Here is a 26,101-nt window from a genome sequence, read left to right on the forward strand (position 1 = left end):
GAGAGAGAGAAATAGCAGGAATTTTTTATTGGTTTAGAATATAAAGCTACTCTGGTCCCACCATTTTTCATTGCACTAAACAATTAAATTTTTATGTATACTGGGTTTGAAATAACAGCACAGAAATCTTCCAGATAAAATTAAATATATAACAAAAAACATGAGGTTATAAAAAATCAGCCTATTCCTGCTATATAGAGTTTTATGTTCCTTCATTCATATTATAAATAGATGAGATTCAGATCTCATCTATTTATAATATGAGAATGATGCAGTATTGAGAGATTAAGAATTTGATTACCAAAAAAAAAAAAAAGGTGATGGAGGGAGCAGAAAGGACTGAAATGATAAGATAAGAGAAACCAAAATTAAAAACAAACAAACAAAAAAATAAAACTTTGGCACAGGCAACTAGATAAAGATGATTAAAATTCACATACAAGAATATTACATATACTTTAGTGTTTTAATGTTTTACATGGAAATAGCAATAATATATAATTCAACTACAAAAATCATCAGAAATGGAAAATTAGGGAATAAGAGGAAGACATAAACCAAGAATCATGAATATGCTGATATGATTTTAAAGAAACTCTAATATGATGGAATAAATCACTAAAGTACTTACAATTACAAGAAGTATTTGAACTTAGAAATGAATTAATAATGGGAACAACTTTATATGAACTTAATGTATGTTGTGCCAGTTATAATAAGCTTGTAGTAGAGAACTTTTTATCTCTTTTTGTTGTGTGTTTTTTTGTTTGTTTGTTTTTGAGACAGAGTCTCACTCTGTCCCCCAGGCTGGAGTGCAGTGGTGCGATCTCGGCTCACTGCAAGCTCTGCCTCCCGATTCAGGCCATTCTCTTGCCTCAGCCTCCCGAGTAGCTGGGACTACAGGCACCCGCCACCACACTCGGCTAATTTGTGTGTGTGTGTTTTTAGTAGAGACAGGGTTTCACTGTGTTAGCCAGGATGGTCTCGATCTCCTGACCTCATGATCCGCCCGCCTCGGCCTTCCAAAGTGCTGGGATTACAGGTGTGAGCCACTGCGCCCGAGCAAGTTTTATTCTTTCTTGTAACTATGGGAAGTAAAAGTGTTTAATAATTTGAACTCAGATATTTTATGCATTTCAGATTTCTTATGCTAACTCATGAATGAAATTGCTGTATTTTGTTAATTTATAAAAATACGTGGGATTATTCTGTTGAAATAGTTCTAGGAGTTGATTTGTGTCTTCCCTAACTCTCTCTGGGTGACTTTGGTCAACATGTCTCTCTGAGAATCTTTAGTAGCCAATGCCTTCCACAGAAGAGAGGTACAATATGTGCTTCTTCAAAATATGACTTACATGAGACATGGAGTAAAACTGAAACATAATTAACAACATAAAAGTTTCTTGACTAATTAAGGAAGCAGCATCTATTCCTTGCCTGATGATATCTGTTATCACAAGATACCATGTCAGTAGAAACTCTAAATAGCTAGAATTAAACCTTCTTATTCAAAGTTATTTTATTTCCAAATGACTTCACAACTACCATCCCACTAAATTAGCTTTTGTAAAAATGAAATACCTTCTAAAGTGGGATTCACATTTCTGAGCTGTAGAGAACCTCTTTTTATAAAAAACATAAAGAATGAACTTAACAATATATAACTTACTCAGTGGAATCTCTCTGATACGAATTTAATACCTGTTTCAAATGAACCATGTCTTTTTTGTTGTACATTCACATTTTTAGGCGTGACTTTATTGTGTATAGCAAGAGTTTTCTATAAACTTGTTGCCACAAGGTTGATTTCATAAAACCATTTCAATGTGTTATATTTTCTTCCAGAGTGCAGAAATTCAGATACTAGAAATGCATAACTTTCTAAGAATTTATATAACCTGTAATATACTTTGTGACATTTTTCGAAGTCATTATTATGTTTTTCGGATAAAAATTGTCCAAAAAATCCCACCATCTTGGTTTAGTCACAAACTTGATATGGTTATATCATATATATCATATAACCAGGTTATATGAACCTGGTTATATAATTTATTCTCTCCCCTAAATTCCCTCAACTCAAAAATGAGCATAATGTTGACAGGAGTTACTACTTAGAATTACTAAGAAAATTTTAAAAATCCAAATTTACTTATGAATCTCAAATAATTACATGCAAATGAAGTAATGGTAACATTAATAATGGCAATTAACTTTTCATAAGTATTAACCACATTCCCAAGCACTTTGCTAATCCTTTTCATATACAAGCTCAACCAATCTTTTCAAAAGCCCAGTGAAGTAGACATAACCAATCTCATTTTACAGACAAGAAAATTGATGCTAAGAGAAGCTGTGCAATTTTCCCAATTCTTACACATACTTAGATATGAAGCGGAGATTTAAAGGTATAGAATGTTCATAATCAGGCTCCTGAACAGTTCAATATCCACCAGTATATGTTATATCTCTTTTATCTAAATTGAAAATCATTAAAAGCAAGGACCAAGTCTCATCTATTTCTGGCATATTTCATAGCACATAATAATGTAAAGTGTGTGTGTGTGTGTCAGTATTTATTTACCAAGCATATTCACCAAGTACCTATGCTCTGGTAACTAATAGAAAAATAAGCAAAACAAATAAATAAATGTTCAGAAACAATGCATATATCACATTATTAAAATGGCATATTTCAGAAAACCTAACTGAAATGATTGTGGAAAATATCTGATATATCAAACTAAGCTGCACGCTTATGTTATCTCTATTATTTTTTTGTTTTGTCAAGAGATATTTCAGCCCAGTTGCATCCAGCCTCTGTCTAGGTCAGCATTCTGGCAGAGAGCCGATAGCACATTCATAGAAGGTGACTGTAAGAGTATTTGGAGAAGGTGATAAGCATGCAACAGGTGAAGGGGAAGGCAAGGGATATAACTGAGAGTTAGCAACAGCTGTAAGCCACCGGCAACGTATCAATTCTGGCGTAAAGGGTCAAGAAGAGGAAGCACTGAGACATCTGCAGCTTTAGGAGAGAGGCACCCAAAATGAGCTAAGACGCTTGGAGGAGGAACTCAGCCACAGCATCTTACATGAAATCAATAGAAGGGGAGTATAGTAAATCAATAGAAGGGGAGGAACTCAAAGCCACTAGCTGTTCCTGCCTTCCAATCTGATGTTGCCTTGCACTGGCCAAAAGCAATATGAAGCCTGAAGGCAAGAGAAACTTTTGATGCAACTCCTAAAAGTCCACGGAGGTTAGAGGTTGGTGAAGAGTGAATCTGGAGGGGCAAACAGAGAATATCCGTCATAGTCACTGGAGAAAAGTGTCTCTTGCTGGTGGAAGCATGGTTTGAGTGATTTCAGACTAGTGTCTGTGCACACAGAGGATGCATTCCAGGCTCTCTGCAAGAAGTATTACAGCAATCTGTAAGTAGAGTGAATCTCAGGGCGGTTCATAAACACACACCTACACAACTTGTTCAACATGGGTTGTACTTTCTTGAGCTTGGGAATGTGGGAAACATACTCAGGGCTTTCTTTGTCTTAATTCTTCACTGAGCAAAGGTAGCACTCCCTAAATGACTTACAGGAGAACCAAGAGTTTGCTAGAACACGGAGTTTGCTGTCTATCTAGCTACAAGGAGTAGTTTTAATTTTAGAAACAGCCATTTGATTCATTATTAAAACCGTATTTGTAAATGACTTCTGTACTTTTTACAAAGTACGAGGTTGAATAAACCTACAGAGTGGTTTGAAGAGGTTTAATGTGCTAAAAACAGTCCCTTTTACGGAGCCAGCGTGCTTCAGGATAGAAATTATTTTAAAAATTGATATGAAACAGTGAGGACCTCTTTGTGCCTCCATTTCTTTTATTTGTAAATAAACAAATTAAGTTTTGAATCATTTCTGGCTGACATTCTTTGATTCCCTGTGTTCTTTGACAAGGAATGGGAGCAGCAGAGAAGTTCAGAAAAACCATTACAGGAACAAGGACTCTCCCAGAGGCAGAATAGAAGAAGAATCAATGAAGATTTAGGCAAAGAAAAATATTTCAAATGTTTTTTCTTCCCAGAAATGGCCTACTCTGCTTCTTGGTTCACAGTCTCTCAGGGGATAATAAGAACATTCTACTTCATTTCTCTATTTCTTCAAAGAGAAGTTTTAAATTTTATATTTGGGGGAGATAGCTATTGGTTAAATAACTAGTTCTACACTGTAAATTTAACTTGAGGAATAGTTTCATTCTCCCATTATTAGAAAGGGCTACTAGGAAAGGATATTGTACATATATCTACACACACAGTCAAACAAAAAATATTAATAAAGAGCTAAATTGTCACTGAGCACACATGCCCTTTCAACTTTAGACGTCTGCATATGCTGTTCCCCTAATTGGAGTTCTTTCCTTTTTCTTGAAGTCAGTTTCTAGGAATGACTTCTTTTACAGATACAAACTCACACACTTCTTATCCTGGAAAAGTTTCTTTGACTTTCTTTAACCTTGTCGGTTTTTCCCATTAGAGGAGCTCATAGAACCATGACCCTCTCATTAGTAATATTTGTCATAGTTTAGAATAAAATATTTATTTGTGTGATCATTTAATTCACATCCATGTGCCTTTCCTACAGCATGAGCTCCATGAAGACAGTCTACCCTGCTCATTCATGTGTATCCAGTGGTCTGTATATAGCAGACAGTCATGAAGCTTGGAGAGCCATTGAGTGAGGTGCATTTTTATGCTTGATTGTGTAACTTGCTGTAGTGTCTGTTTTGTGTTTCAGATGGACATGTTTTCAGAAGAGGCACCATACACGCTGGACAAGGGAAGTGTTATCAAAAATGTTTTGCCATGAGTGCCCCTGATTCATGGCAAAACACTAATATGATATGTGGCTTCCGTTCATACCATCTGAGAATAGGTGACTGATGGTTTTATTTATTTTTCTCTGGAGCAGGATTTCCAAAGCATCCACACTAAACCTGTGCTAGGTTTTATTCATAATCTCCGCCCTAAAATTCAACCTCAGCACTGTTGGCATTCTGGGCTGGTTAGTTCCCTGTTGTGGAGGCTACCCTGTGCATTGCATGATGTCTAGTAGCACTCCTGACCTCTAACCACTAGATGCCAGTAGCAGCTTCCACCACTCCCACAGTAGAAACAGAAATGTCCTCAGACATTGCCAAATGTCCCCTGGAAGAAAAAAAAATGACTCGCAGTTGCATACAACTAACTGTTCTAGAGGAGTTACTTGACAGATTCAAATTAGTATATAAGTGTAATGGAAAGGGTGCTGTTGAAATACTAGTGCAAGGTTTTTCCAACATATTTCACAACAAAAATGACCAGTTCAGATGTTAGTCCTCATTGCAAGGTCCACTAACATTATTAATTCAAATTGTTGCTGTTCTTAATGGTTTTACTTCACAGTTAAAAAGGTATCTTAAGCTGCAATCATTCCCTAGGGGTTTTCAAGTAAAAGTTGAGTTTTCATAAATCAAATAAATAAATTAAAAAATAGGCCAGACTTCTAACATCTAAAATTTCACTCAAGTTCCCTTCGTTTTTAATTAAGTATTTTGAATTTGGTTTTGTTTCTCTGCACATAAGCTCACTTTAATATTGCTATACAAATTAATGTACACTAAAAGCTTGACTAACAGAACTAGGCAAGGTTCTAGAAATTTAGTTGTAGTAAACTGAAAATTTTGGTTTAAAAATTACCATTGATAATACACTTCTTGTATTTCCTCAGGTACCAGGTGCTCATTACTTTAAGATAATCTAAGAATAATTTTGCAGGTAAGTAGATTTACCTTTGCTTTCGATACCCTACTAAAGTAGTCCTTCTGGGTGATACTATTGTTTTGTAAATAAAGGTAGATGAAAGAAAAGGTTAGCAATTATCCCAGTCTAGATGATGCAGGCTACCAAGTTGGACAACGTGTTTACAAGATGTCATTTTCCACTCTTGGGTTATATGCAAGATCACTATTAATTTGATTTTGTTCATAAACTCTGACTTCAATTTCTACATCAATAAAATGGTTATATTAGATGTAACTACCTTCTACTTTGGAGTAACGGTGAAGAGATGGTATATAAACCTGTGTATCTAATGACTTGTGTCCAACAAAGAATATCTGAATTTTTAAGTGAATCAATAAAACCATTAACATCTTTATTTTTAAAATAAGCTTCCTATATATTTGTTTATTTCTTCAATAAATGCCAAACACTGTTAAAAAATAATTTCTGTGGGTAGAAGAAAACCGATTTTGTAATTATCTTAAAAATGCATACCTTTCTAATCTTTATAGCCTTTAATAATTAAGTGTACATATATGTTATCATATAAAAATGATTTCTTCTTTCACAACATTGCATGGACACTACAAGTCTCAGAAAAAGGCAATCTTAGAAAAAAATATGATATATATTAGAAGCAACTTAAATGAATGTTTCATTTTTCTGTACTTTCAACTAATTTTCTTAATTCTTGTATGCTAAAAAGTATACTTACTTAAAGGAATACTATGCAGCTATAAAAAAGGATGAGTTTGTGTCCTTTGTAGGGACATGGATGCAGCTGGAAACCATCATTCTCAGCAAACTATCGCAAGAACAGAAAACCAAACACCGCATGTTCTCACTCATAGGTGGGAACTGAACAATGAGATCACCTGGACTCGGGAAGGGGAACATCACACACCGGGGCCTATCACAGGGAGGGGGGAGGGGGGAGGGATTGCACTGGGAGTTATACCTGATGTAAATGACGAGTTGATGGGTGCTGACGAGTTGATGGGTGCAGCACACCAACATGGCACAAGTATACATATGTAACAAACCTGCACGTTATGCACATGTACCCTAGAACTTAAAGTATAATTAAAAAAAAATAATAAAATAATAAAAATAAATGCAAACAGTTACTTTGCTTAAAAATGACTAAAGTTCAAACTTACAACTTTTGCTGTTGTATTCCTCAGTCCTTTTACACTTCATTTTCATGACTGGGTCTTGCATTTGTATGCCTCTAAGTAAGTCACTTTTTTTTGAGCAGACTTTTGGGATAAGATGCAGAGAGAATTTCAGAACGTGTTTTATTTCTTCAGGAAGAATCTCAGATATGAGTGTTTGGTGCATAAGACCAGACTGCAGAACATAAAATGGTTTTCTCAAGTCTACACTAGCTAGAAAGCAATCACCCTTTTTCTTTCTTTCTTTCTTTTTTTTTTTTTTTTTTTGGCCTAAAAGGACTTGTGTACTGATTTACACAATTCTGTGCCATTTGTGTGTGTTTATGTGTATGTGTATGTGTTATACAAAAATGAGTCTTTCCACAGGGAATTTTGCCATATTTCCCTTTGACTGAGTATGAATTATGCTGTAGATAGATTTATGAAATATAATGCTAATTCGGATGGTCACATATTGACTTGTAGGGTGATACTGTCCTCCTTCAAAAGGCCCTAGAGAAGTTCTTTTTTTTCTCTTCTGCATCTTACTTTTCAGTTGAAATGTCAGTTGCAAGCTTTTCTCAGCCAGCTATAAAGGAGAATTTGTACTTCTGCATAATATCTAATGTACCACATTCATATTCATGTCTGAAAGACAGAAAACTAGAGAAAGCTAGTAAAACATTGTAATAATAAACATGAAATAGAAGGAAGCTATCATTAACTCAGTTTGTAGCTCAGCTTGGCATTTTACAGATGTGACAGGGGTCTTTAATTTGAACTCAAAATAGAGAAGTGTGAGTTTGAAAATGAAATCTACCATGGAGTTATAATGAGTGTTTCCTTTCTCTCAGAAAAAAAGACAAGAAATTGAACAAAAGTTAAAGGAGTCTTTTCAGGAACATCAGACAAAGATCAAAACCTTAAACCAAACACGCCAATGTTTCCGGTTTTGTTTGCTTGTTCTTACATTTTAAGCACATGGTAGTACTCTGAAATACGGAGTCTACAGAAAGGTGGGCAAATTTGATATTCAGAACACAGACTGACAAACATTTAGTTATTTCCCTTCAGCCTTATATAATCAATAGTCCTGTTAGATAAAATAGGCTTTTCTAAGAGGAGATGATTAGGATTACAGAGGAGTATCTGAAAGATTCAGAGGGGATAGAAAAGATTTAAGCTTTATTACTGACCAGACTAAGATATACAGAGAAGACTCTAATAACAAATAAAACAACAAAAACATAGTTAAGCAAGTACAAAATACAAAATCGAAGGAAAACAAGAGTACAAAAAATTGGAAATTATTATCTGAAAGTGAGGAGATACATATACATACATGAAATAAGGTTAGATGGAAGAAGGGTTGTGATGAAGTGATGAACAGGTGTATATGTAGTTATGAAGCATTGACCTCATGATATGATGAGCTTTATTCTGTGGTTACTATAAGAAAGGCTAAGAACAACTGCTCTGAAACCCAATCACCATGGTAGGTATAGTCTACACACAGTCTACTGAACATGTTATTGGTTTACAGATAATCATATATAAGGTCAATGTGCAATCCCCAACTTACCTGTCTTAGAATTTACCTGAAAGACATGCTATTTAAACTTCATGTCTCAAAAAACTTTATTCTCCCCCGACCTTTTTTTTCCCCCCCACCTTTTGGTGACTCTTGTCATTATTTAAACCTATTTGCAAGGATTTTCTGAGTAAAACATTGCCTCTGCTTCCAGATGCCTCATCCTCTTAGAGGTGAGGTGGTCTTCTATTTAACAAGGTACCTTATTTGGGTTTCTTAATTTCACAGAAGGACCTCATTCCTACCTTCTAATGTTTATGGATCTGGCTCTAAGCAGAAATGCACACTTAATCATAACCCCTCTTCCTTCTAACTTTCTGCTACTCTCCTTCAGAAAAAGCTCAGACTCAAGGAGCAATCATTACGAATGATGATGAGGTGACATGCAAGCCCTCCATTTCCCTAGATACCATAAACTGAAGTCTAGATCAAACCAAGCTTCATACCAAGACATTTTGTAGAAGTGTTCTTATTACTATGTGATGCCTTGTCATAGAGTTGTATTGAGCACTTCATGAGAAACAAATGTATGAAACACGCTACCGATTTGATAGTAGGTATGTTATCTATAACATCACATTGTTTCCCTTTATCAAGATCACAGGATAAATTTCTTGCATGGTTTTTAACCTGAAAAACCTGTAATTTGTTTAAGCAACCAGACTCTGCAAACTCAGGTTTGTTCTGTTTCCCTTCTCAATTCAGCTGCCAGGAAGTGCGGATACAATTTTCTCGTCCACTTTTGGCGTCTTTTCAGGGAAACACCCCTGCCTTAATCTTGCTTCACCTTCACCTCCATTCTCATTAATGTATTTGATCAGATTATAACATATGTATTTCTATAAGCCTTTAAAATATTTTTAGAACAAGACAAGCTATAAATATAAGAATGAATAAATGAATAAGTAAATGACAGAGAGGGTGTGAATACATAAATTAAAACTTCATAGTCTGAAGGGAGAAGAAAAGGTCAACTGTTACCTTGCAAAACCCAGAAGTTGATTTGAAGGATTACTTCACATGAAACAAAAGGCAGGCCAGCCTTCAGGAACAGTAGAGCAAACTTAGCGTGCTCTCCAGGAACTGTTCACCGATTTTATCTTTTTGAGCAGCATATCAATAATACATTCCACCTCACTTTTTGTATCTGATATAGGAGTGAGACTATGAATCTCAAAGTTCCAAATGATGGGCTGCCTTCCTGATTTTTTTATGACGTTCTCAAAAAGTGAGTGACAGATACCGCTCTTTAGCCTTCTTCCCTTGTATGCACATGTACTTAGCCTAACCAAAGTATAACACTCACTTCAATATTTCCAATTAAATTAGGATAATATAAATTGCAATGGCTATAGACTCTACCTATTCTAAATTGTTATGCTATATACCACTCGTTTGTAAATGCTAACTTTATTTTTTTCTAAGAGCCCTTTTAGATATGAAGACATTTCTGCTCACTCAAGTAACTGTAGATAAGTTAATCAGAAATCAGAAATACCTAGATAATACAAAGCTAAAAAAAAAAAAAAAAAAGACTTCAAGATATGTGTAGTTTAACATATTTCTGTTAGGATTTCTTTATCAATATTTTCCCTGGATGTTAAAATTTCCCTAGATTTGAGTATTTACAATAATAATCCCTCTGGCCTCACCTCCCTTTCACATGTGCACTCTCTCATTTAAGACACATTTCAGAATTCTCTACAATGGGCATCCTGATTTGAAGAAACCACACTGATTAGTCCAGTGCTTTTTGTACTCTGAGACTTGTATGAATTTTGTTAGTTGGTTACTATTTTTCATTCATTCAGATGTAGATTTTTAACACCTTTCAAATTAGTTGCATGAGAAAAACAAAGTTGCAAGAAAATAGCACTGAGAAGAAGGTTAAGAATTGTGGCTTGCTTACTGAGTGTTTATTTCTGTAAAGCTTCTGGGGCCTTAGTATTCTCAGTTATGAAATGAAAAAGTTGAACTTTAAGATCTTTAAAGGTTCTGCCTGGTCTTAAACACTATTGTTGTTAATTTATTTGTGCATCTTATCTAGTTTTTTGTATATATATTATATAAGAAATTATATATATACACACACACGTATATTTAAGTCTATGTGCCTTCTACAGCTTGTTCAAATAGATTTCTGGGTCTGATTTCTTTCTCTTTACAATTTATTTATCATTATTATTCCAAGAGGAGTATACTGCTTAGGTTAAGGTAATAATGGACAATTATTTCTAACAATTTTGTTGTGTTTTCTATGCAATTATGTTTTTCCCTGAGGAACTTTATTTGTGATATCATACTGTCTATTTTCTCACAAATGTTCCACAGATGTAAAAAATCATCAATCCTTCCGAGTTAATTGGAGCCTGGATGATGGCGTGTGTTCCCTGTTGTTCAATCTGACCAACAGGAAAATTCTCAGGAGAAGCAGAACAGATATTTCAAACTCAGTGGTATGTAGCCTCAGAACATCCTAAAAGCATAACAAATTGGCATGGTCTGGGTGGGCCTGATGCCCCCCCGCTCCACACCACCAGAACTCGCAGACATTGCCTTGCCTAGTTACTCAAAATGCAATGATAGCTTCATGTGTGATTTGCCTCCAGGTTGAATAGGTAAGAGACAGAGAAAAATGCAAACTGGAATCTTATTATATAAATCTGAATTTATCTATGAATACATGTATATTATATATGATATGTAGTATATATTATAATGTGTGTGATGATATATGTAATAATATATATGTACTATATAAACCAAAGGATAATTATAATAAATAATACACAACTATATATGTATTTGTATATAGTTATATATGAATTTATGTATACTATGTAGTATATGTTATATATTCAGTATTTTCGGCTGTAGTGTGTATAATATATGCAATAAATATGCTTAATAATATGTATATGCAATGCTTATATTATATATGCTAATGGAAATAAGCTGTAATAAATGCAGACACATACACACTTATATATTATTTATATAAATATATAAAATGTGGGCTGGGTACGTGGCTCATGCCTATAATCCCAGGACTTTGGGAGTCCCAGGCAGATGGATCACGAGGTCAGGTAATGGAGACCATCCTGGCCAACATGGTGAAACCCTGTCTCTACTAAAAATACAAAAATTAGCCAGCTGTGGTGGTGGGCACCTGTAGTCCCAGCTACTCAGGAGGCTGAGGCAGGAGAATCACTTGAACCTGGCAGGTGGAAGTTGCAGTGAGCCAAGATCGCACCACTGCACTCCAGCCTGGGTGACAGAGCGAGACTCCATCTCAAAGAAAACCAAAACCAAACAAACAAAAAATATATATACACGCACACACACATATACACATATATACACACATATACATATATATATACACATATATACATGTATATATGATATATATAGAGAGAATGACACAGAGACACTAGTCCTAAAGCCTAGGCCACGGTTGTTCAACCTTTTGGCTTCCCTGGGCCACACTGGAAGATGACGAATTGTCTTGGGCCACACATCAGATACATTAACACTGAGGAGAGCTGATGAGCTAAGAAAAAAGGTTTGGGCATAATTTTTGTGATATCTGCCACCAGAGATAAGCAAAAACATCCTCACATTCAAAGGGTTGGACATCCATGGACTAAGCTTTCTGTTGCAAAGCCAAAAACTGAAATTTGAAAAGTTTGTTGTTATTGTTGCTTCTTTTGTTGCTGCTTTAATTTAAAAAAAAGAAACATTGCTTTAAATACCACAGCAGTGTTTACAGCCTGAACCTGAGAGCTGAGATAGACGTGTGATAATACAAGAACTCAGCTCCATCTTTCCTCCCCTTCGAGTTGGGAGACCTGCAGTCAAGGTAGGAGGTCAATAAAATCCCTTAGATTTGGTGAAAATCCATGCCCACAGATGGGTGGGTCTCTGGGAGTGGAGGACCATGGTGTACAATTGGCCATTCAAGGTGCCACCAGGAAAGCCGAGATGAAGGCAGGATATACTAGGACAGAAAGAGCCTGAGATAACCAGCAGGACTTTAAGGTCACTTGGAGTGGGTGCTGCTGTGTGAGCCACAAATTCCACCCCGAAGAGACTCTGGGTAGGCACCAGCTAAGTAAGAGACCAGACGGAAAACACGCCAAGTCTTAAAGGATGGGCGGCAGCAGAGTGAGCCACACGGGGCTACCCAGTCATGGATTTGGACAGGGAATGCGATGCATTAGAGGCTGATACCCAGGACCTGGTGGAACAAGCTACACCCCAGTGGACGTCCCAGAGGAATGACAGCAAATGCCTCTCCTTTCATGTCTGTCATCTCTGTAGGGAGAAGAGAGAAAATAGATTCAAAATAATTTCCGTTTGAAATAGAAAGCGAGGAGACTCCCACTGGGGCCACATCAAGGTCCTCACTTTGATGTGTGCCAGTTAAGATTAATTACAGGGAAACAAAGTTCCACACACTGGATGCTGCGGCTCTAAATGTTAAATGTAATACAGCTGCACATCTTCATGCAGCATATCAGCTCATCCCAATGACAATAAAATGAAGCAGATACTGCAGAGGGTATTACGGATATGGAGATCAGCAGAGGCACCCATGTGCGTGCTCACCACTCACTACTCTCTGACAAAGGGTTGGATTTACTAGGAGGTTATGCGACGTGGCCAAGCTAAGAACCACCAGAAGTGGAAGTACTCTCATTCCAGTGCACTTTTCATTACAGCAATCTGCAGGCAAATGTCTGCTTTAATAATCGAGAATCTACAAAACATTATCCTTAACTAATCATTGTTAAACTGGACAAAACACATTAATGGGAATAAAACTGAAAGAAAACTTTCACCCACAATTCTACCATCTTAACAAAATCAATAAAGTTCCCTTTTCCACATTAACTAACTAAAAGTTATCACGTATAAGCAAGAATGAACTATATAAATTCCCAATCCAAAGTATGTAAAACCATACACTATGATCTATATTATTTTGTATGCATTTTTTGCTTATTTCTTCTTATGGATCATATTTAATGATTGCTTTATTTCTTAAGTAACCTCGCCTCAGTTAGAATGGTTAGAATGGCTATTATCAAAAAAGACAAAAAAATAACAAATGCTGGCAAGGATGTGGTGAAAAGGCAACTCTTATATGCTGTTGGCAGGAATGTAAATTAGTACAACCATTAAGGAAAAGAGTATGTAGGTTGCTTAAAAACTAAAAATAGAATTATCATATGATCTAGCGATCTCACTTCTAGGTATATATCCATGGGAATTGAAAGAAGCATGTTGAAGAGATATCTGCAGTCCAGTTCACTGCAACATTATCCACAGTAGCCAAGAAACAGACTCAACCTAAGTGTCCATCAGCGGATGAATGGATAAAGAAAATGTAAATATATACAATGGAATACTATTCAGCCGCAAAACAGAATGAAATCCTGTCATTTGCTGCAACATGAATGAAGCTGGAGGACATTCTACTGTTATTTTCTTAACCTTTCCCTCCTGTTGAACATTTAGATGATTCACAATCATTTATAAAGGTCCTTGCCAACTCAGTGGACATGCATGGAAACAGCCTTAGGGTTCAAATACATCCTATGAACAAAAGGAACAGCACTGCCCAGGCAAATATTGCCTTTAGATTTGAAGAATGGCTCTATCTGATTAATCCGCTTTTAGGAGACAAAGTACAGTAACATCTCATACAATGTAAACATAGCCAGTTCATCAGAATGCAACATCTGTTTATGGATGACTAAAGTATGTAATCCAACATTTTAGAAGTTTAAAATTTAGGAAAAAATAAAACCTTTAAAAGTTATAATTGAGTCCTCACAATGAAAGAAAATAAAAACACTTGATTTTTACCATCCTTTCCCCAATCTGCATTATGAAGTGTTTTATTTTTTCCCCCTCTGGGAATTAAGTATTGATTTTTAAAGGCATATTTAGACAATTTTGCTAAGAAAAGTACTCTGTGCAAATAGTTTCCTGCGACTTTTCATTTAAGGACATCAGCACTTAAAGCATCTAACAGAATGTTACAATGCTTGAATCAATATTCAACAGTAAATTATATTTAAGTACAAAAAGTATAATAGTTGAAGACCAAGATGCTAATGGATAGAAACAGCTAATGTCTGATTTTCTACAAACTCACTGCAGAATTCTAAAGAGGATGTATAACCATCAGATTAGCAATTTTTATATAAAGCTTATTTCTTCAATGATTTTTTCAACATTAAATATTGTTGTCTTTAAGGACACTCTTAGAAAACCCTGCATGTAGCATATTGTATGGAATGAACAAGGCTTTTTCGTTTTATTTCCCTTGATACAGCTGCAGATCTTTATGTACTGCAGAGTAGGTAGAAACAGTAACAGAAGAAACCTTGATATGGGTTGAATCTTTTTAAAACATAGACTTTATTTCTTAGCACAGCTTTAGGTTTACAGAAAAATTGAGAATACAGTACCGAGTTCACATATACTCCACATCTTCTCTCCCGTTATTATTACATTAGTATGGTACAGTGATAAAATTAATAAACCAGTATCAATAAATTATTATTAAGTAAAGTCAATCTTTATTCAGTATCGTTGGTTTTTACCTAATGTCATTTTGTCGTTGTTGTTCCAGAATTGCATTCAGGATAGCACGTTACATTTTTCTCACTAAGTCTTATTAGGCTTCTCTTGGCTGTGGCAGTTTTTCAGATTTTCCTTGTTTTTCATGACTTTAGTAGTTTTTATCAATATTGGTCAGCTATTATGTAGAATCCTACTCTATTGGAATTTGTCCGATGTTTTCTCATTATTAGAATAGGACTCTAGGCTTCAGGGAGGGAGACCAGATAGGTAACACACGACTTGCACCACCTGTTATCAAGCGTGAATACTATCAGCATAACCTCCCACTGCTGATGCTAACCTGGATCACCTGGCTCTTTTGCTGAGCCAGATTTGCCTATTCTCCCTACTTATTTATTTAATCATTTATCTATATCAGTATGCATTCATGGGAGCATTTCTTTACTTGCCGGCACCATAAGATTCTCCAGAATGATCTCATGTACCTCCCTTCCCAGTCCTAGAATAATACATTTTTTTTTCCTCAGGAGCCCTGGGTGCCAGGAGTGCTCATTGTTACTGGGGTATCATTGTTCCTAAGCCTTCTCAGCAGACAGAGCAAGGAAATACACGTGTGTGTATACTAACCCATGTATAGGTTGAGTTTTAATCAATCATGAGATAAAATAGGTGTTTTGCCTTAAGATTGTCTGTGCTCTTTGACTTGTTTAGTGTAAAAAATAATGTTTTAATACTTTTTTGAATCTTTAAAAGGAAATAGTAAGTCGTAGTGAACTGTTAGTCTCCAAATTGATAACTGATGGTAATAATAACAATTAACCATTGGATTTTTGTTAAATAAAAACACACAGGCATAATTCTGATATAAAAATCTGCATTATCACACTTCCCTTGAAATTTAAAGACAGTAGATAGGCTGTTATACGGTTGCTTTATTTTGTATTTTTGCTTTACCTAGCCAGGATACTAGTGAAATAGTAACTAATCGAAAGACAAAACATGACCTAATCTTTCAAATGTAACTGCTCTACTTGACAAATGCGCCAAATAATATTTTTAAAAGCTAAAAGAAAATCTTTTGAAGCTGTGGGAGGTGTTTCTATGAGATTAATTTGTGGCCAGTAGTTTACTTATTATTTAGTTAATATCATTGCTTGTTAATTTTAATTTGTGACTAATCTTACCTTAGATTTCATTATGTACTTTACAAAATTCCTAGTTTTTTAGTAAGAAAAAAGTAAAATATTGTCCAAGTAGCCTGGGAAAGTTATTCTAAAGAGTTCAATTTTTTCAGTAGTTCATAAATGAGATTATAAATTAAATGTTTTTACTTCTTTCCTTTTCTAAATTTTCCTCTCCAGGATTATCTATTTTTCTAATTATTTTATTATTTCGAACAATCAATTTGATTATTTTAAATAAATTAATTGGAAAAACAATGACAGTGCCGTATAATAAGTAGGGAGTTTCCAATTAGATACAACAACTCGATGTCAGTAGTAAATCAAGATAAGAAATTAATACAATTAATTTAGCTGGAATACATTCCTTTTCATTTGAATGCTTTTGTTTCACCATGACAATTTGTCATTTAAAAAATCAGATAAGCGTTTTAAAATAAAGAATAGGTTAAATGTTAAATATAGACCTTGAATTTACCACAAATTACTTTCCTGGAAAAGATATTATAAGTCTAATACGAATTTTCAATTTAAAACAATGTTAAAAAGCAAGTCTAGTGGAAAAAAAAAAAAAAGAGAAAAAGAAAAGGAAAATGGCCCCAAATCACATTTTATGCTAATAAAATGGTAAACCTTTAGAATAGATTGTGTGGTTTTAAGAATATGTTCTAAATAAAAGAGGGCGATCAGTATTAAACAACTAAGTATACTTTCTTAAAGAAAAAAATATTTATTAAGCATGCAAAATATCTGCCACCATACTAAGTATTATTTTTTAATTCATTTTTATTTTTATTTTAAGGTGCGGGTACATGGGCAGTATGTGCAGGTTTTTACATAGGTAACCGTGTGTCGTGGTAATCTTAAGCCTTTAAGAAAATGTTCTGAAATTGGGAATGGCAGACTCTGGCTTAGAAGGAAGCAGCTGCAGGATGTATGGCCATGTGACTTTGGCTGTGTGTGCTGAAATTGCTGTGGTTTTACCGGCCCATGTTTCCTCAGGTGTGCTCTGGGGAGCATAAGTTGAGTGGGACATTAATAGCTACGATTCAAATAAGGGTCTTCCAATAGTAAATATGTGAAAGACATTGGGTTAAACAAAAGAAACAGGGTGTTTGTTTGTTTTGCTGCAGAATTTCAAAAAGCCTTTACTATACAAATGTGCCTCATGAATCTCCAAGTAAGAACATTTCCCCAGGCTTACTTGCTCAAATAGGTGATTGTGGAGCACAGAACTCTTGCCCTGTTCATTAACAGAGAGAGAGAGAGAGAGAGAGGGACAGACAGACATGCAGAGAGAGAGAGACAGAGGGGGGAGAGAGACAGAGAGAGAAGGAGAGAGAGGGAGAGAGAGAGACAGAGGAAAGAGAGAGACAGAGACAGGGAGAGAGGACAGACAGAGAGACAGAGAGGGAGGAGAGACAGACAGAGAAAGAGACAGAGAAAGAGAGAGACAGAGAGAGAGAGAGAGAGAGAGAGAGACAGAGGGAGAGACAGAGGGAGAGAGAGACAGAGAGAGCGACAGGGAGAGAGAGAGGCAGAGAGAGACAGAGAGAGAGGGGAGAGAGAGAGAGAGAGAGGGAGAGAGAGAGACAGAGAGACACACAGAGAGACAGAGAGAGACAGAGGGGAGAGAGAGAGGTAGAGTTATCTTCCTCAAGATCGAAGGTATGCCATGCATTTTACATATGATGTATTTCATTCCTATGATAAACCATACATTTGTCATTATTATTTTCTCTTCTATAGATATCAAAACTGAGGGTAACAAATTAAATAATCTTCTCAGTTTCAGTCAATTAGAAAAAGGCAGCAGGAAATATGAATCCCCTTCTACTTGAAGTCCTCCATTACTCTTTCTTCTAGTCTAAATAGCTTCTGGAAAATTTTAGAACATAAATAATATATCCTATGTCATATGAATAATTATCAGTGAAACAACAAAACAGAATTGAGATCTCCACTGCTCTTTCTTCTAGTCTAAATAACTTTTGGAAAATTTTAGAATATGAATGATACTTCCTATGTTATACGGATAATTATCAGTGAAACAACAAAAGAGGATTGAGAGATTACCACTACCACTGTCCCCATCAACCCTTCCTCTAAACCCTTCCCAGTTAACTGTACACTCTGACAACAAACAGTGTGTTTGCTAGGCATAAGTAAGTAGTAAGTCTTCCTCTCCAACTTGATTGCATTCTTTGAACCCTTTCAAAAAAGAAATTCTGGAGAGTTCACTGATAATATCCGTTTTTCTCTTTGCTAGTTGTCTCACATATAAATCACTCTCACTTTTAAGTAATTTAGTTACCCTGAATAACCAAGAACAAGAGTTGATTTCTTATATTCGATTTCCACTTAGTACACACAGTGAAAGGGGAAAGATCTGCTCATTTGCAGAAACATGTTAACATTAGCCAGGCACTCCCCTTTATGTAACACCATCAGATACTTTCTCTCTAGATTTTTCCAGTGCCCATCAGAGTTTTCAAGTTCATGTTAGGACCAATATAGTGTATACTAAGCTGAAATCAAATATAAGAGAAATGAACTCTTGCTTTTAGTTATTCTGGGTAACTAAATTACTTAAAGTAAGCGTTCTTTATTGTTTGAATACACACTTATACTGTGTATACTTGGCATACGTAAGTCTACACACAATATGGCATAATTTAATGCAAGGAACTCAAAACCTGAGACCAGAATAGCTAGTTTCAATTTCTGGTGTTTCCACCAGTAATAACCGAACTTTCGCAAAGTCACTATCTCAATGAAAACCAGAGATCACAAACCTTACAAGAAAAGTAGCTGAAGTTGAGGTCTATGCAATGTTAACATTAGGCCCATAAAATCAATGTTAAATGAAACGATGAATGACACAGGTAAAATTGTTAAGGGAAAAGATCTGCTCATTTGCAGAAACATGTTAATATTAGTCAGGTGCTCCCTTTTATATCACACTATCAGACACCTTCTCTTTAGATTTTTCCGGTGTCCATTGGAGTTTTCAAGTTCATGTTAGGACCAAGATGATTTTGAAGACACAGGTGCTTCTCTCAGTGACTCTACCTCCAGCCAAAGAGGTCTTCCTAAACACAGGCAACTCTCCTCTGAGTTTCTGAGTTTCTTCTAAGTTTGGCAGCATGTACCACTCTCCACACTCGATGCATTTGGAAGCCAGAACTTATTCCAAGTTGACTATGCAATTGATGTAATAAATCAGTGGCAGAACATTAACTAAGAACTCTTCGAGAATAATATTTGAAAAAAATTTTAAAGTGACCACATTGAAAATCTGATGAAAAACGTCAGCAGTATAGATTGCAATTGTCAGAATGCAAACCTCAAGGGGCAGATGCTGTCCATTTTATTCACTGGTGTACATCCTGCAATTTTATAAGTGTGTCTGGCTCATGCTAGGGAAGTGAGAACTCAAAGAATATTTGTTGAATGAAGAATGAATATTAAAATGATGAAAAAACTAAGTGCCTAAAAATAAAGTCATGGGCCTGTACACACTTATGTAAAAATATGAACAAATAAAAATATTACTTGGAACTTTGGGGATCTTTGGGTTAAAATATCCAAAAATGATGCTACAGCCAAGGTAATGATTGACATAAAATAAATTTGGACTTCTCCCAAGGAAATAAAAGCATGTGAACAATGATATTGTTGCTATGGCTTTCCACACTATTCATATAAAACTACACAATATTTCTATTTTTGTGATGTACTTAACTACACAATAGTAACATCTTTATTTGATGGTTTGTTGGCAAATTACAGAAATTAGAGTATTTCATCTTCCCTTGTAAAATAGGAAAGGCTGATACCATTACAGCTACTTCACAGATGAAGAGATTTAGGCTCAAGGCTATTAAAGGCCTTATAAAGATACACTGATCAACTGTTAAGTCCCTGTTTAGGAAGAAAATGTAAATAATTAAAAACTAGAAGTAAAAACAAAATAACAACAGTAATACTACAACAAATGTATCCAGATATTACTCAAAGCCCTTTCATATTGAGCTCTTATCAATGACACTGTGAGGTTTGCAGTAGTTTTAATTCAATTTGTCAGATGCAACAGCAATGGCCTGGTAAGACTAAATAACCCTCACTCACTCATCCATGTATCTAGTAAATCGTGGAGGTGGGACTCAAACCTATGCTTTCTGACACCAAAACATGCTTCAGAAAGCCTGGCTGCCCACTACTCAATTCTTAATCCTGTTTTTACCATGACCTCTATAATTGTATGTGTTGAGATGATGCACACAAATATATTATCGATCTTTCTGTAATTCTTATTATAAATATTACACATCTGCCCTAAAATTGCACATGCACTTGGAATGTTTTTTCAATTAGTGGTGGTGGGCCACATCTACCAAGGTTACCTAGATCCTGTTTTAACCATTAGTTATAAGTCAGCTGCCCAATTAAGGAAGATATTTGTGATTGTGAAGCTCACAGACCAACTAATTGCGTATGTCAACTAACTGGTTGTTGATATACACTGGTGTATACAGAGAGGCAGGGATGACCCCAGCAGCTCCACACAATTCCCAGCAACCAGCTATATTTCTCTTCTGTGCAAGCTGCTGGGAAACTTCTCGAGTGCAGAAGTAATGTTAAGGGCACCACTAGCCTACTGGTCTTCTCTGTCTCTTAACTGTTGCATAAGATTATAAACTTTCCGATAGACATTCACAGTGTATGCTCAAATCATGTGTATATGTGAACTCAATGCCCTCTCAAATATTCAGTATGCATGAATTTTATCTTAGCTTTTCTCCTTTTCTCCAAAGCTGAAGCTTAAGCAGACACTTTGACAAGAAAAGTAGACCAGTAATTAATTCATTCAAGCATTTGAGTGCCTTCTCCATATGAGGACCCAGTACTGAGTGCCTACTGATTTTGCTATACTTTACTTTGAATATTTTAAGTCACTAAAAAACGTGCCAGTTCATAATCTAGAGACCCTTTTTGTTGATTGGTTGATTGTTTAGTTGATTGATCGGTTGCTTGGATGGTTGACGGTTTGTTGGAAAGAAGGATGGGACAGGATATGATAAAGAATATAACTCTCCTTTCTTTTTCCTTACACACATTCATACACACACATAAACTTTGGCTTAGTCCCCAACCCCTTTTATGTTAATTTTTTGTATTCAGTATTGCACTTGACTGACACAAGAAAGTCACTGTAGAGAAACAGGTTTCCTCTGAGGTAAAGCTGGTTTCCACGGTGCTAAATTGCTCGTTTAAAAGCATGCATTGGTCCTTAGGTGCCTACAGGGCAAGAGTGCTCACATCAGCCACAGATCACTCCAGGCCAGAAGGAGTAACATATTTGTACTGCACATAAACAACACCAGGCCATGCCATGCCATTTTATTTCATGCATGTTGGCTCCCATTTAGAAAAGAGAAAACCTCATTATCTTGTGGCATACATTTGTAAGGTCAGTGGTTGGTTGTTTTCACTTTGAAAACTATTTTTACATAGATGATTGTGATTGCTTGGAGCTTAGACAAATACTCAGATCTGTGAACAAATATGTCTTAAAGCATCCTTTTCCCTTCTCCTCCTGAGTTCCTTTAGGTGTGGGGGATATAGGAAAGGAAAATGCTACCTTATACTTGTTATACAGGGAGGAGGAACACTGGCTAGCACAGCCATTTCTAGCATCCCTAGATTTGTCTCTTTCAAAAGGTAAAATACATAAGCAAAACCCCAATTAAGTTAATAAGTATTGGAAATTATAACACACGCACACTCATTCCTTACTTTGTATTGTTCAGAATATTTTTTTTTAACCAGGGTGAGTAGAGTTGATTGCGTTCCCCAAAACCCAGGATGTTAAACCTAGAACTTATCTCAGGTAAAGGATATTTCAGTTATGTATAGTAGTAAGTTTTTTAAAAAAATAAATACTTTGAATCTGTTTTAGAAAAGACCCTAAACTATCCAATACAATGCACATTAAAATTACCCATAGTCTAGAAAAAAACATGTCTGTAGTAAAAGTTAGTATTTGGAATCTGCAGCTCAAAGTAGCACATTTCTATTTTTCTTTTAATGGGCATGTTCAGTGATTAAAAAAATAAAACCCACTATGTTCTGAATTTTTGTAAAGGGGCTGACTGTAAGTCAGAGCTAGCACAGTAACAGAAATTTCAACTGCTCAGGAAGTGCCACTATGCCGCTGCCTGGTACTGCTCCTGGCATATTCTGTTAGTTCCTGGAAAGGGTGAGTTAGAAGTCCTCAGAGATCAGGGCTTCACTCTTGTGGTTGAAAGTGGAAGACAGGAGAAGCTAAGAGACCCATGCGATGTCACAACTTCACCTGGGGCTCCCTCTGTGACTGTGTCTCTAAGAAGCCCGATGGGTTGGGAAAGGAGGAGGGCAAATGAGATTAAGAGAACAATAACCGGGTTTGGTTTGAAAGGCAAAGAGCTGTGTCAACCCTCAAAGCTCAGAAATTGCCCTATGCAGGCACAGACCAAACCTTGGTGGTGAGTGCTGTACATTTACGGCTGTGAGTCCACGCCCCTTCCACTGTCCTTGCCTTTTGTCATCTTTGGGCTGCCCACATTCAGCCTTCCAGTGCCTTTTTTTAATCTCATTTGAGATCAGAGCCCTGAATCTCCTACGAAGCTACCTGGACTGGGAACTGGATCGTGCTCAGTGGCAGGCAAACGGGCAGATTAGGGAGCAAGTGGGAAACGTTAAGTGTCTGCTGACGTTGCTAACTGACCGTCCTTCTCACTCTTCGAATCTTCAGCTCGAAGTCAGATCTGAACCCTGCCCCAGTCTAGTGGAACCCGTCAGACTTGGCAGACTCCATGTGGAAGAACCCAACTAAGGCATAAAAACTTGGAGGCTCTGGGGTAACAGGCTCTAGAATATTCCCACACCCCTAGTGGTCCGTGTATTCTACTCTTGAGATTCATGCATACTCGCCAGTGCCCAGAGCCCAGGTTGCCAGGCACCGGGACTGCGGATCTGGACTGACAGACGCCCACCCAGGAGGCTGAGAGAGCTCATGTCTGCACCCAACTCAAGTGGCTGCAGCGGCGCGCGATCCCTTGCCCAGAGTAGGGGTGCCCGTCCCTGCGAACCTGGATCCCCGCACTCTAACCCGCGTTCCTGGAGCTCAGATTGAAAACCCCGCCAACTGTACCTCCCTGGAAAGTCCGGCACCCTCTAGGAGGGAAGCAGTGACGCGGCTCCCCGTTTGCTGTGTAGCCTCCCGTGCGCACTGACCTCCACCTTCCCCAGCTCCTGCTCCTGCGCCGCCGCGCGCTGCCTCGCCCGGGACCCGCTACACCCGCGTTGGTGCCGCGAGCTACCACGTCTCTCGAGCAGGCAGCCTGGGGCTCACTCACCGATCCTGAGTACTTGCGGGGCAGTCTGAGGGAGGATATAGCAGAGGAAATAGAGGAGTGCCCAGCTGGTGTCCCTGGTCCAGAGCCCGGGCTGGGCGAGGAGTGTGCCGAGCTCCATCTTCCTAGCTTCTTAATTCATGCCGAGATACAGCCGCTGCCGGACGCCCGAGAGATGCACCCAACTTGGGCCGGGTCCCCGCCTCATCCTCTCTGGATGCTCCGGTTCCAAGCACGCTGCGCGCTCCCCACGGAGCGAGCTCTAGGGAACCCGCGTGGGACCGCGGAGCTAGCTGGCAAGGCTGAGCTCGCTCGGGGCTCCTCACTGCTGTCGCTAGCCCATCACGGCTCCTCCTCCTCCTCTTCCATGGGCCGCAGACCGCGGAGGATCAGCGCTCTCCGGCTCCGGGAGCCCAGAGACGATCTGAGGAAAGTTGCTGCCCCAATCTGCAGGAACGTTTCCCTCATTCGTCCTCTGGTCAGATGCAAAAGTGGGGGTAGGCGCAGACAGAGGAGGGGAAAGGGGGAAAGAAGACTAACGAAGAAGGAGAGAGAGTACTGGGTGAGTTGGTGCAGGGGCTCTGAGCAAGCCTGATGAGTTCCAGCAGGTTAACTGGGAGCAGAGCCACGTTCTGGCCTCTCTCAATCTTTGCTTTCCTCCTTCCCTCGCAGGCCCCACCCTTTATTTACTGCCCGCCCCAACCCCACTGATCAAGATACTCGCGCGCGCGCACACACACACACACACACACACACACACACACACACACGCTCTTTTTCTCTCCCGCAACTTTGCACTCTGCTGCTGGGAAGTCGATCGAGTGTTGCATTCTTAAGACAGATCACATCTAAACTATTGGTCCTAGTAGAGAAAGCCTCTGCTGTCCGCTGTGAGTGGCAAGGAAGCCTCCTTGGTAATGTCCCTGTGCACCTGTTAGCGGGTCTTATAGACAGTCAGGTATGACTCGACCCATCATTTAATGGAAAATCGCCTCCAATATTTTGGAAAATATGGGGGCTGCTGTTTTAACTCTCACAAGGATGAAGAAGAACAGGGGAAGGGGGAGAGGAATGAGAAGGCTTCAGTACTCCAAGATTATAGTGGCTTCATTCCTATTTGGACCCAAGATAATCTCTTGCAAATTGCTTCCATTTACACGTGCCACTGAGATCGAAGCAGCCTCCAGCGCCGCTGCTTTTCTTCATTTCTTTTAACTGTCAGGTTTGAACACTGAAAGATAGGCTATTTTAGCAATGTAGGTTTGGAGACTATTTCTCTGTAGAAGGACAAGGACACTTCCCTAGGGAAATTAGCATTTGATTATGTTGGCTTAATTTCCTTCGAGTTTTGTGGGGAATGTTCTATATAAATGTTTGCTAGTTCTGTATTAACATCTCTTTTTTTTTAAACTGAGTATAGATTTTGAAGAACTGACCTAATCCATATGAAAAGTATGTCCACAGTTATATGGGCCTAGAATGGGAAACAATTGCAAAAGGAATCTAATATATCTTAAAGTGCATTCGTGCGTTCATTCATTTATTCATTCATTTTTGTTGAATGAATGAATACCTACTGAGTATCTTGTATGTGGTGTCAGACACTATACTTTTTACTAAAGACCCTATAGCGGGGAAAATGCATGTTCATTCCCCAAAGGAGGTTAGAACTCCACTGTGGAAAGCTAGTCAGTTCATATCTCAAGTAGTAGGCTTGGTTCTGGACACGTTGGGATGAGAGTTAACAAGGCAGAACATATCTGCAGATAAGAAGAGGGGTTGATATGGATTTAGGAATGCATTTTTGCATGGAAAGATTAAGGAAACCAAGAAGAAGTAGGAGCGCATGCTGGTTATTTTCAGACATTTGAAGAGCTCTTGTGTTAAAAGAAAGTAGTCTTATTCAGTGTTAGTTATGTGGGAAGAACTAAGAAAAATAAGATTGTCAGAGGGAAATTGTAGAAGAGTAAATTTTGTCTCACTTGGGGAGCATTTTTAAGACCAGAGAATATCAAACAGCAGCAAGGATGGGTGTGTTGGCTTACATTGGAGCACTTTGGTGATGTTGAGGAGGGAAGATGACCTAAAGCCAGGAGTTCAAGACCAGCCTGGGAAACATAGCGAGACCCTTACTGTGCAAATAAAAGTAAAGAAAACAGTAGCAAGACCTGCTTCAGAAAAGAGTCAAACTATTCATTTATTTCTGCGTATTTTTTGAGAGCCCACATTGTGTAAGATATTGTGCCAATCTCTGGAGACACAGAGGGATATGATTTCTGCCACCGTGGAACTCATGGGCATTAAAGTATGATGAGCTTTACAAAATGATGCTATGGAAGTAAAGAAAAAAAGGAGCCTAACCTCATTTAAG

General features: G+C 37.6%; 1 protein-coding gene across 7 annotated transcripts in view; it reads right to left on the reverse strand.

Annotated features, from left to right (window-relative positions):
* The window catches only part of GRIK1 (glutamate ionotropic receptor kainate type subunit 1), a 404,603-nt gene extending 380,257 nt beyond the window's left edge, over positions 1–24,346 (reverse strand). For 5 of the 7 annotated variants that reach the window (XM_009202391.4, XM_009202387.4, XM_021935147.2 and 2 more), the window contains exon 1: positions 23,734–24,345. In XM_009202391.4, the coding sequence (XP_009200655.2) occupies positions 23,734–23,851 (118 nt within the window). In that variant the 5' untranslated portion in view covers positions 23,852–24,345. Of the gene's footprint in view, positions 1–23,733 lie in introns of all 7 variants that reach the window. The other 2 variants (XM_009202388.4, XM_009202390.3) reach the window with 2 other exon arrangements.
* Positions 24,347–26,101: the final 1,755 nt, after the last annotated feature.

This window comes from Papio anubis, chromosome 4 (assembly GCF_008728515.1).
Source record: "Papio anubis isolate 15944 chromosome 4, Panubis1.0, whole genome shotgun sequence".
Classification (NCBI taxonomy): domain Eukaryota; kingdom Metazoa; phylum Chordata; class Mammalia; order Primates; family Cercopithecidae; genus Papio; species Papio anubis.